The sequence below is a fragment of the Fundulus heteroclitus genome, chromosome 13 (genome assembly GCF_011125445.2).
Source record: "Fundulus heteroclitus isolate FHET01 chromosome 13, MU-UCD_Fhet_4.1, whole genome shotgun sequence".
Lineage (NCBI taxonomy): Eukaryota > Metazoa > Chordata > Actinopteri > Cyprinodontiformes > Fundulidae > Fundulus > Fundulus heteroclitus.
The window spans coordinates 14,570,883-14,584,344 of NC_046373.1; the positions used below are offsets into that span (position 1 = coordinate 14,570,883).

At 37.1% G+C, this 13,462-nt stretch overlaps 1 protein-coding gene across 2 annotated transcripts in view; it reads right to left on the reverse strand.

The window, feature by feature from the left end:
• necab1 (N-terminal EF-hand calcium binding protein 1) overlaps nt 1–13,462 on the reverse strand; it is a 62,143-nt gene that overhangs the window by 32,198 nt on the left and 16,483 nt on the right. For both annotated transcript variants that reach the window (XM_036145165.1, XM_036145164.1), the window contains exons 4-5: nt 6,286–6,311; nt 6,048–6,145 (exon numbers count right to left, since the gene is read on the reverse strand). In XM_036145165.1, the coding sequence (XP_036001058.1) occupies nt 6,048–6,145; nt 6,286–6,311 (124 nt within the window). The remainder of the gene's footprint in view (nt 1–6,047; nt 6,146–6,285; nt 6,312–13,462) is intronic.

The window sequence follows — 13,462 nt, forward strand, 5'->3', positions numbered from 1 at the left end:
ACATAAATGTGCATTGAACTGGTGAGAATGAGTTCTGACAGACTGGTAAAGGTCAGCCTCTTGCAGAATTGGCAGCGTGTGTCCGCACTGCAGATCTACAGCCATTTAAAACAGCTTCCAGTCTGCCTGATTTTTATTCCTTTTCGCCTCTCCTCCATGCTTAATTGTCTGTCGCACAAAAGGTCAAACGAGAGCCGCGGTGAAGGCGATGACTTTTAACTTTCTGAATATTGTTGTACTTTAGTCCAAAAAACCCCGCAGAGGCAACAAATGCCTGAATTCATGTACAAACTGGACCTTTGCCAACACATGTTCTTATACATAACTTATCCTCATAACAAAAACAATACAAAATAAAGGATTTAAAAACTGTTAAGAACTAAAACCATAACCCATCTGACTTCACCTTTCAATCCATCACCATATTTTGAAGCTTTTAGTTGAGCACTATGAGGTGTTTTTTGTTTTTTGTTTTTTTTGGAGTTTCTGATTAACTCGTTAAAGTATTTACGCCCTTTGAACGATTTCCCATACTGTCACATTACTATTACAAACTTCAGTGTGTTCTATGTGGGATTTTATTGCAAAGAGTGCCCATAATATCAAACAAAACATGCTTTTCCACTTTTTTTTCTTTTCTTTTGTTTTTTCTTTTTTTTTTCTTTTTTTTTTTTTTACAAACAAACTAACAGGAAAAAATGTGGCATGCATTTGTATTCAACCCCCCTGAGTAAATATGCAGTAGAACCACCTTTAGTAGGAAATACATCTGCAGACATCAGGGTGTTTGTCTCTATCAGCATTGCACATCTAGAGACTGAAGGTTTTACCCAATCTTTTTTTTTTACAAATAACTGAAGCTCAATCAAATTGCATCCGAGCTCCACGATGTTTAGCCCTTGCCACATATTCTGAAATGGGTCTAGATTTATACTTTGACTGATAATTATACTTTAATCTAAACCATTCCAATGTAGCTCTTCCGGGGGCTTTGTTTCCCTCTGGAAGATGAACCTCTGCCCCTTCCTAATGTCTTTTGCAGCCTCAAACAGGTTTTCTTCCATGATTCCACTATATTTAGCTTTGTTTCCCCTGGTGAAGAAAAGCCTCCCCACAGCATGATGCTGCCACTACCATGTTTCATCTTGGGTACAACGTATTCTGAGTGATTTGTCGTGTTATTTTGCAACATACAGCCTTGTGCACCAAGGACTCCTTTTTGCATCCTGACTTATCTGCCCAGAACTCACTTTTGAACAAATTTGCTCTGTGCCCACATGGCTTGAGGCAAACCTTAGTCAGGACTTCTCAAGGTTTTCTACCAACAATGTTGTTGTTTTTTTATGGCCACTCTTCACAGAGAGTCAGCAGATTCCCTCACTTGAATTGTGAATCTCTGCAGCTCTCCTAAGATTCTTTAAAAGGAGTATTCATTTTTGTCATTACTAGGATGTTAATAATGGCAACACAATTACATATAATTGTATATTTTTGGTAAATAGATTACGTCATTACCTGACTCCACAACATCTCCTACACGATGCTTTGAAATTCAAATCTGACGCTTCTTTTAGCGCAGTTATCTGGGCCAAACGACATCCACACTGTGTCTTTGATGAGATACGTACCCACATTTATATCAGATCCACGTTCCCGTTTCAGCACTAACGTCTGTGCACGCACATTTATCAGTGCACGACAAAAACCCAAGATGCGTTGTGAAGCGACTCACATGCAACCGCCCCCTCACACACATCCGCAGCCAGGGACTGCCCACTCAAACACATATACAGTTTAACAGAGATGACCGAGATTCAGTCAGTGACTAACGCAGCATCTGATCTCCTCCTGGGTCTTCCATTACTCAAGAATACTTAGAGAAATGTAACAGCTCGCACATTTTCTAAAGTCATTTTGTTTCTATTACTGCATCATATTTTTCTGAAGAGCATGTGAAGACATCTGCTGATTGAATTCCCATCTCTCACAAGGGGGGGTTGTCATTTTTTTTTTTTTTTTTTTGTCTTTGCCAGTGCAGTCCCACACTCTGCAGGGTTATTTGTTTTCAAGTGAGGTCAAATATTCACTCTGAGTCAGCAAGCAAAGAGTGAAGAGGTTGGTGAGGCTGACTGATGGGGTATTTAGAGTCCTGTTCTTCCTGAGGGAGACGTCTGAAGGCTAAAGGAAAGTTCAGAGTGAGGCAAAAAAAAGGGAACAAGATTCAAAGCCACACTGACTGATGCATTTTCTGTCTGACATTTTTCAGCTTCCTTTTGAAATCTGTTGTACAAGACAAATTTGTTGTCTGAGTAAAAAGAAAGAAAACCCATTGGTGTTGGTTTTTATCTGTTTTGTTGTAGATTTTGATATAAAACTGATTGTGACTGGGTTTGATCTAGTTTTTTTTTATATTGATTGCAGTTTTAGGCTGAATTTCTGTTTAGCCTTTGCCAAAATATTTTACTATTCGTACTTCCTGCAGTTTTGTTAGTTTCCTTAAACATGTGTTCTTTAATCGGTTTGCACATATTCTCTTGAGTTTCCTATTAGTTTAGTTTGGTAAAATTGTCTTCATTTTTTCTGTCTTGTCTATTATGCTTAAATTTTTTAAATTAAAATATGCTATTTATTTATCTATTTATTTTTGCATTCATATTTTTGGTGTTTCGGTTCCCCTTGTCTTCTGTCTTGATCACTTTTAATTATTCTTTAATTGCAACCCTTTTTATGTTCTTTATTCCATTACTTACATATTCTCATTTTAGGTTTATGTAAAAAGTCATCATGGTCTCATTCAAGGCTAATTTTAAACTTTAAAGTTTATAGTTTAGTTTGTCATTTGTCTTTACTCCTCACCACTTCTCTATATTAACTCACCAGCTACCACGCCTGTCCTTCGGTTGTAATTCATCATTATTTTCCTTTATGCCAAAAATCTTCAGAAAATGAAAGGGGTTTGCTAATTGTTATGCTCAGTAACCAGGCTATTGTTAGCAGAACCCATTCATGACAATGCGTTTTTTGTATTCCACGCTTAGCCTCAGCAGGGACAAGGATACTGGAGTTAAATACAAGGCAGCCGTGAATCATAAATCCTATTAGAAGCAGCAAAAGACTTGAGATCGGGGTTGAGGTTCACGTTCCAGCGGGGCAATGACACCAAGCATGTAGCCAGAACTATGTTGCGAATGGTTTAGGTCAAGGATCCAGGTCCACTCCAGATCTAAAGCTCATTGGGAATTTTTGGCAAGACTTGAAAATTGATGTTCACAGACTCTGTCTGTCCAACCTACTGAGCTTCAATTGGTGTGCAAAAGGAGGTCGGGCAAAAGCTTCAGTCTGTAAATGTGTAAATGTGTAAAAAGTATTTCCTCAGTGGGGCATTATACAAATGCATGCCGCTGTTCACGCCTTAAAAAAAATAATAAAAACTATTTTATTTTTTAAAAGTAGTATAACCAATTATCTGTTTTCATAGAGACCGCTACACTGCTACTTACTATTTTGTTTTGCTCTGTCACATTAAATCCAACTAAAATACGGCAAAGTCTGTGGTTGTAATTTAATTACTTTTTTTTAACCCTGTTGAAAATATGGTTATAAGGTTATAAGGCAACATATCTGTTGTCTTATAACCATCAGATATAATGTGCGGACTGTGGCAAAGCTATGAGGAGCGCTTCCAGCTTCTCAGTTTGTGTCTGATGGGAGAAAAGCACAAGGCTCTCCCTGCAGATTAAATGCAGTACCCCTCTGACTTCTCCCTGCATCCGTCCTCTGTTTAATCTCCGATAATTTACCCTCATCACTGCCTGTGCACTCATCTCCCCTGTCCCCGTTCACCTTCATCTTTTCTTGTCACTGTGTTTCACTAACATTAAGAGGATCTTATACATGGGATCAGCGTCCATTATCTAATGCCACCGCAGCCCATTTAGTTTGATGTTTATTTACTCCACAGGTCCAGTGTAGCATGTTTTGTTCTGGTGGTTAATGAGCATGAGTAAGCCATGTTTTGTCCTTTTCAGCTGTGTACTAGAATATTTGACTAATGGGAGATCAGAGGGAGCTGGTTGGGCCGCATGCTGAGGAGACTCTTGACCTACAGCTAAAACACCAGGGCCTCAGTCAGATAAATCAAGCATCTCTCTGTTTATTATCAAATGACTCAAATTTAGCTCTGACTTTTTAGCATTTCTTTTTCTGTCACACCACATGAATCTTGACTCAGCCCAATTAAAAGACACAGAGATCCTCAGGATTTCGAAATCTAAAAGTAAAATTTAATCATCTTGGCCTATTAGAGAACAATTTAAATAATTAGAAAGAAAGGTTTGGGTTATCTAAAGTTAAAATGTTTTTTTTTCTTTTTTTCCCCCCGGTAGATAAAGTGGTGGGTGATTAAAAAAAAGAAGGGCATTGAGGGTTATTCTCTGTTATCTTGAATCAACTTATATCAGATTTTAGTCCTGATTAACTCTGCCAAAAGGGTTTGGAGTGGCCCAGTCAAAGTCTGGAACTCAATCCCATTTAAGTGTGGTGGCCTGACCCTAAACAGACCATCAATGCTCCAAATCCCTTAAATGATGCTCAATTAAAATCATCCCACACAGAAGAGTGGACCAAAATACCTTCAAAATTATGTAAAGATGTGTTGTCAGTTATCACCAATGATTGGAGGCAATTGATGTTCTGAGGGTAGCGCAACTAGTTAGTAGGTTTAGGGGGCCATCACCTTTTCACATAGGGTCAGGTTAGTTTTGGAAAGCTTTTATCCCATTACATAACAAATCACCATTTAACAAACAGCTTTTTGCATCTACTCCTGGTTATCTTTGTTGGAAATTAACATTTGTTTGATAGTCTGAAACACTGAGGCGTAACCGAAGAGCAAAAATAAAACAAACTGTAGGAGGGTAACACTGCTGCACCGTACAGAATATTTAGATGGCAGCCTTCAAATGAACAGTTTCTGTGGATGCGAGGGACCGAGGCAGTCAAAAATCGAAGGAAGAAAAGGAATATAACAAAACAGTTTTATACGATATTTGACTCTGTTGAGATCTGTTCTTCAATTCTTTTAAATCAGGGGATGATGTTTTGCTTATTCAGATCGTTTGGCATACTTGTCAGACAGGTTAGGTTTAAGTGATTCCTTTATTTCTTCAGGTCAAACGGTAATCAGGGTGTGGCTGGCCATCTAAATGTAATTAAACGCATTTAATATGTGATTTATGATATATATTTTTTTCAAAATGGAGCTCAATCTGTTTAGACAGGTTCTCCCGCATAAAGGCCAAAACAACTTTTTGTATCTGAAACTTTTAAGGGTGACAAAGGAACAAAAACAGAAGAAATCTGTAGGGAGTGCAAATACTTCATCAACGCACCATTTTGGCATGTTTTTATTTCTAAACAAAAGCCATTTTTAACTTTAGCCTTAATCATACATAATGAATATTTGTGAATTTCGCTTATTGTAGATCCTAAACAAAGTCAATAGACTGTTTACATCTCTGTTGTATACATCTTCTCCATTCGTTTGCAGATAGTCTTTTATCCCCTTATGTGCTGATGATACACCTGAATTGTCCCACTGTGGGACAATAAAGGATAGTTTTATTCTAGTAAAAGGACAATTTTACATCAGAGCCTAAGGTGTCAGAAACTGGGAGCAATACTGATTTGTTGACTCTTTCTTGAGCATTGCCAATAATAAAGGCAAACATTAGGTTGTAGCTGTAGTTTTTTTTTTTTTCATTTTAAATATAGTCTGAATATAGCACAATGGCACAAACAATGACAAATGGATCCAGTCGGCTCTGTTTGGGTTTAACAGGCTTAAGTAAAAATGATATCATGAAGCATTCAAATTCACCCCTACATGCAGTTCCTGGCCAGATTTCTATGCCATATGCAACCTCACAGCAAAAAACAAACACAACACACACATCCAGAGACCAAAGAGGGATTTAAATAAATATTAAATATTTATGCAACAATGTTTATTCTGTAGCTGTGAGATGATCGCTTTTCCTTTACCGTACCTTCTTTGTTTTGCCCATTGCTTTTAGTATGGACATATTCAATTCTTCCAAAGCTGCAAGAACATTCTCATATTCTCCAAGGTGCTGGGAGAAGTACTCTACGGAGCAAAAGAAAAATAGAAACACAGGCAGAAATGGATATTCGGATGCCCTGTGGGGTTTGGTCACAGCTATCAAAATGTCAAATAGCATTTGAGTGTTTCCCTGCGAATGAAGTGACAGTAAAGCTTCAGCTTACCGCAGAGTTCATCTGTGTCCACGTTGCTGCAAAAAAAAAACAAAAAAAAAAAAACACAACAAAATAGAAAGAATTCCTCAGAAACACACAATTACAAGGTGAAAGACCAATACAGGCAATTCTTTTCCCAATCTACATATACACTTTTAAGACCAACTTTGATTTCTTAGTCATGATGAGATGACAGATTAAAGGGAACAAAGTAGGTATTAAATATTAGAATTTTTTTTCACCAACCAGATCTGAGAAAGGAAATTCTTTCAATGATATGTTTGCCTTTTGGGATTATATGTATATTTCAGGAAGCCTGAAAGCAATAGACCTAAAAGAAAGGACGTAAAATCACGGGGGACTGTTACATGTCCCATACGTATGTCTTTTAGTCATTGCATAAGCCATTCAGATACTTTTAAGACTCTCAAAAACAATGTGTTTTTACAGTGACAGAAACTGAAGATGTAGGTTGGCTTAAATTGCTCAACAGAAGCTGTAGCTGTTTTTCACCAGGGAAAAAGCTGCAGAGATAAACCCGCCTGAACAAGAGAAAACACTTAGAGACTTTAGGGGCAGCCGAGAACAGGAGAAGTTCGACTTTGAACTGCATAACACACCATTAAGCTCTTTCTGATTTTTACATTTGATACACACTAATGGAGGATATGCAGAGGTGGGTAGAGTGGCCAAAAGTTGTACTCAGGGAAGAGTAGCAGTACTTCAACATATCTTTACTCAAGTAAAAGTAAAAACTAGTCAGCCAAGAAATTACTCAAGGGTAAAAAAAAAAGTATTCAGTAAGAAGGAGTAACTAATCATGACAGCTGATGATTTAATCTTAAAAAATATGTAGAACAGACAAAAATACAAGGTTCTGTGCAAATTCTGGTATTTTAAAAAGACAAAAATGAAAAACATATGCAAAGAATAGCATGATTGCAAAATAAAATCAGGCAGAAGAAACATTTTTCTAAATATTCTTTAACATTAAACTTTAAACCAATACTTATAGCAGTTAATGTATATACAGTATGTTAGATCAGTGCAAAATACTTCCAAGGACATCTACTGTTTACTGTGCGTTAATGTGACCTCCAAATGGCTGTATGAGCTCAGCAGATAGAAAAAAACATTAAAACAACAAAGCTTGTGTACAAATAAGTAGTTTCACTTTAACCTAAACTCTGGGTTTTTGTCTCTCTGGTGCATTTATGGTTAAAAAAAAAATCTGTTCTTTATTTGTGAAGTTACTCACAGTAGGTAGAATAGCCAGAAATTTTACTCAAGTAAGAGTAGCGATACATGGATAATAATATGACTCACGTAAAAGTAACAAGTACGGTGCAGTAAAACTACTCCTTTTGTTAAAAATGTTACTCAAGTAAATGTAACTAGTTACTATCCACCTTTGATGATACAGAACTAATTTACTGAACAAACCTGCATATAAAAATATGCATCTAAAAATTCTTCATGTGCAGTTTATATATATATATATATATATATATATATATATATATATATATATATATATATATATATATATATATATATTTTTTTTTTTTTTTTTTTAAATAGAGTTACTGAGTAACATTTCAGCGTTGCACAGCAAGCTGAGGAGCCCCATCTGCATGTCAGGAAGACCATACAAGCCGGTGACTCACTGTCTAATCAATACAGGACTCAATCTGATAGCTCTAAATCAGTCTCTAACAACTCCACCATCTGCCTGTTCCTGCTTTTAATTCAAGGAGATTGGGACACGTTCACCTTGAGTTTAACATTGATTTTGTACTCTAAGAAAAAGACTCAGCTGTGACAAAGGGGACGACTGGAGAAGTGAATGATAGCAATAGCAGTTAGCCCAAACACATCACATTTGACCTTTCATCCTCAAGAACCGCTTTCCTTCAAAGTCCTATTTTAGATTAGTCATAAAAACCTCTGATTCCAAACCAAAGGTGTCTTGAACCCACAAAATATTAATGTTTTTATGACACTGACATGTAGTGATGTGAATCTTGTGTGCCTGTCTATTTCAGAATCTCAGAATTATCTTATTTTATTAATACACAAATACAGAAAAGGTTTTAAAGTAATCTATAATTAGGTAACTTCAAATGGGGAACTCTGTGTTAAACTCAGGCCTAGTCCACGCATAGCAGGATATCTGGGGAAATGAATACATTCTTATGCGTTTGGTGATTTTTTAGTTTTCATAAATAATCGTTAGTGATGTAAAATAGAGTTTTCATGTGGATTAAAATGATAAAAGTGGAGATTTAAGAATCTCTGTATTGGTGTTTGCATGTGTTCATGTTCAGTTTCTACAATCTACATTAGTGCCGGGGTCCTGCAGGCAGCTTTTAGATTAATCTCCGATCCAACGCTCCCGACTCAAATATTAGCTTGAATGCCTGCTGGTGAGGCACTTTAGCCATTTGATACAGATGTGTAGGGCAGGGAACACATACAAAAGTTGTAAAGTTTCTTTTTTAAATAATAGAAACATTGTTCAATAGAGTTTATTATCATTAATGAAAGGTATTATTTATTGCTGCATATGCCTTTTATAAGTGGTTGTTCTTATAAACTGTGATTTTAGTGCTGTTGAATATATCTTGATCTGAGAAATATGAGGAATTTTCTTTTTACTTCAAATTGGTGGCAAATATTGTTCATTGGAAAGGGAAATAATTAACCCTTCAGGCAGAATTTCACAGTATATTATTTGACTGATTTTAGTTAATTACTGTGACGTAGCTTAACGTAACTTTTTAGCTTTACATAAGTGCAGTTTAACTAAAACAGCATGTGAAGTAAATGCAAACCTAGTTGCTTATTGTTAGGGATGTATTTATTCGTACAGAAATTATTCAGCAATGGCATTAACAAGGAAGTTATACAAAAAAAATTTTTTTTTCACATATGAATTAATTCCTTGTATGGCACATAAATCTGATCACACTTATCTTTGTATGCTCATTTTACATGGTTCTTAAACTAAAGCATTAACTCATGAATCTATGCCTTTTTTCTTTTTTTAATTTACTGTTTAAATAAAAGGGGATTGGATAAACCATTATTAGCTGAGAAATGAGTTACCATTCCACAGGCATAGATGAGAGACAGCAAAAGAGAAAGTCTTTTTAGAGTTAAAAAAAGAGATAAAATTTCAGGTATTTCATGAAGTAAAATAGTCCAATCAACATAATGGTAGCCGACCTGTCGTCATAGGATTTATAGAAATGTCGGAGCATCAAGGATTTAATTATAGGAGTTAGAAACCTGTCAAGGATGATGTTGCTCTATCCATATGTACAGGTAGGTTTCATCATTAAAATAAAGTCATAATGCTTGTGAATAAACTGGCCAGGAGGAACAAAGTGTATGGAGATCAAAAGTGGTGAGGACTAACCCTGAGGTGCACCACGAAACAAATGACCCCATGGGAAGAAAATGTTAACTATAGTGACAGGAAATCCTTTTTTAAAGCTATAAACATAATTCAATCTCTGCAGTCACAGCTGTGGTGGTCATATAAATAACACTGATGGATGTACATTCCTTTTTTTGTATAGTCCGCTTATGTGAAATGTGATTACATAACACAATCAGCGGACACGCCTCGACAGATGCAACATTATATTTGTAATCATGCGGTATTGAATTACTTTCAGTATGATAGTTTTGACCCTAATTAACCTAGTTGCTCATATTTTGTTCAATTAAAACTAACAGGAGTCAAAAAGGAGGAAAACCTGCTCACAAAGCGAGCATAAACCCAAGCAGTCCTTTTTTTTTTACTGTTCATCTCCTCCAATAATAAAGGGGAACAAGTTTTGGTAGAAATGTGCAAATATCCCCAGATGCTTTCTATAATGTGGCAGGGCTGTAATTAAATGCTTTACTTCTATACGAAAGATTACTCCGTATGACATTAGAAGAACTGTTACTTGACAGAAAAGGCAGTTTATTTTCAGATGATTACTGAGAATTCACTGCTTGTTCAGCACTTGTCCAATCATTTTCTGTTTGCTTTAAAAGGGAGCAACAGGCCAAACATCTATTTAAAAAAAAAGTCAGAAAAAGGGAAGGTTTTTAGTGTTTTTAAACTTTGGTTTGATAACCTTAGTTCCTCACAGGCACACTAACAATGCGCAGCCTATCAATCTGTTGACCAGGAGAAGACGTTTTGTGACGAGAAGTCTTTCATGTGTTCAGAGCTTTTAAAATAGGAAATCAGCCCCAAATCCGACATGGAGACACTTTAGCGAGGCAATGTGGGTTTATATGACATTAAATGAGAATTGAATTATTTTACACGGATAAAAAAATGTCTTAAAACACAATTTTTTTTAATGAGGATTTTATTTGGAAATTCCAACATTTGTATTTTTAGTTTTCCTGAAAATGTTAAAATATTTATTTGTGTCATTCTCATGAACCCGAACTTGTGTTCTGACTCATCTGAGCTAGTGACGACTGTAAGCGGAAGCCTTTTTGACCAACTGGATCGAAAAAAAAAAGGAGCTCCTCCTGATAGCTGAGAAACCAGTTACCATTACACTGGCCAAGACGAAGAGACGGCAAAGGAGCAACTAACTTTTTAGGTTAAAATAAATAAAGAAAAATTACATTCCAGGTATATTACAACATAAAATAGTCCAAGGATCAACCAGAACGACAGCCGACCCGTTGTCACTGGATTTACAGAAATTTTGGGCCATCCAGGATTTGATGCTGGAAAGACAGGCTGTAAAACAATCAAGGGTGCTGTTGCTCTATCCAAGTGTGCAGGTAAGTAGGTTTCATCATTAAAATAATGACATGCACTTAGTGCTTGTGAAAAAAAAAAAAAAAACTGACCAGGAGGAAGAAAGTGAAGATCAAATTGGGTGAGAACTAATTCTTGAGTTGAAACCAAAAATAAATTACCCGCTGAGAAGGAAGTTTTAAAGTAGTGACAGGAATTCCAGTTTTAAAGCTATAAACACAATGAATCAAACCTTAACTCCATGAACGGCAGCTTATTCCATTACAAAGAGATTTTAGTAATGTTGGTGATGTTATTGGCCCCTGAGCTAAAACAGATGACTTTTGGCTTTATGTCTTAGGCTGTGCGTCAGCTTATGCTTACACCACAGTTTAGATTATTATTTTAGAATGAAAGACCATATAATTTCCCTCTTATGAAGCGGCAAAAGAAGAATTAGTAGCTAACACCCGCCAGGAATCAAACTATGACCTCATAACCTAGTGTCAAGAAAGTTAAGCCAGTTCAAATTGTGTGATTTAGTGTAAAACTGTGTGAATAAAGTTTAAACAAACCCACAGTTCTGCGTATTCCAGGAACTCCAAGAACCATTTTGATCATGTTGCTATGCCATAAGCTGGTTGAATATGCTTATTATTATTATTATTAATTATAATTTGGTATTATAATTTAAATAATAAATCATTCAACTCAAAATTTCGCTATAACAAATATAGTTCAAATGGTGGTGATGTTAGCTATAAGCTTATAAGTATTTATACCACTAATGCATTAGTTAACTTTCTGTTATGAACTCATTTATGCTGGAATAAATGATCAGGTCGGACTGTTAACCGACCAGGTTTATCCAGCAGGCTGTGAGAACCCCAATGTAACTGCAATTAGAGTTTAAATCCTTATTCCTTATCACCATCCAATGATATTGTCTCTGTATTAATGTCAGATGTTAACTCCAAAGGAGGTTAGCTCTGATTTCTGAATACCCAGGCAACTGTGAATTGGACTGAACACAAAACAATGTCTATTCCGCAGTGGTTGGTTTTATTGAACCAAAAGCAATTCCCTGTTACAGTAATTCTCTGATTCAAACAACTTTGGAATTCTTACTCATTACTAAACTAAAACATGCAAAATATATATGTGGAAATAAAGAACAAAACAAAAATAAACAATGGATTAAAATGAGCGGTTAGCAGATCTTAACTTAACTCAAAGTTGTTTAACACCGCCCTCGAAACATCGGCATTTCACGTATCAGCATTGACAGACAGAACAGCTTCGGGAATCTCACTGGACGCTTTGATGTCTTACACAAAGCTAGTTCAGCTAAGCTACCTACAGTCCAGATACACGTGACCCTCCCAAGATGGCTGCTACGATGACGTATGAGGGGAGGTCCTAATAACGTAACCACGCTTACGCTGATGGGACAATGCCTCGTTTCGAGAGGGGGGGGCTAACTAGGAGTTTAAAGCAAAGCCCGCGACTTGAGCTCGGACAAAGAAATTAAACTGATAAGGAGCGAAAAGAGAGAGAGGGGGGAAGCAGGGAAGAAGATGAAAAGAGATAAATCGGTAACCCACGGCGGGGTTCTTGATGGATCACAAATCAACACAGCAAATCAATTGTAAAATACATGCACATACAAAGAAAATGTTCAGCAAAAATAATTCCAACTTCGTCGTGGAATAAAAGCATTAACCAACACCTACAAAGTTCTACGCCTGCCCAGGCACTTCTAAACACCCTGTTGGTGAGACAGAAATAAAAGGGGAGAGTCCGTTACTTTGAGATGCCTCGGGGCTGGTCCGGAACGCTCCGAGTGTGGCTTTCTGGACGCGCTTCGACGAGCGCAGTTGTCCACAGGCTGCAGCGGCACGGGGAAGAAGCTCCTTCGTTTCTTCCTCCGGGTTCAACAGTCGCTTTGTTGGCCAGACAAAAGCGGGGTCCTCTTCGATCACTGGGAGATGCGGCGTCTCTCAGTCTTTTGATCAGAGGGAATTTAAAAGTACTTATTTAAGTCGACCTCCTGTTATAAAGCAGGGAATAACCGTTGCGTCGAAAAATCTCGGTCCAGCGAGCAATCGAACACGTGGCGTGGGAATCAGCTGTGCGTGTCTTCTCGGGTTGGCTAAAAGCCAGGGAAGAAGGAAGCTCATCGTGTGTGATCGGCTTTTATAGCCATCACTATAGCAACCTTATCTTGATCGGCGGCCATTTTGCCGTGTTGCGTGATGGGAGTTGGTGGCCATTTTGACCACATGAGTTGGTGGCCATTTTGACCACATTGCATCATGGGTAACGTAGTCCGTTACCGCTTTCTGTCACGTCTGAACTGGCACAACATACCCCCCTTTAGCTTTGAAGAGTGGGATGCTGGTCACAGTCTTTAAAGCTACAACCAAG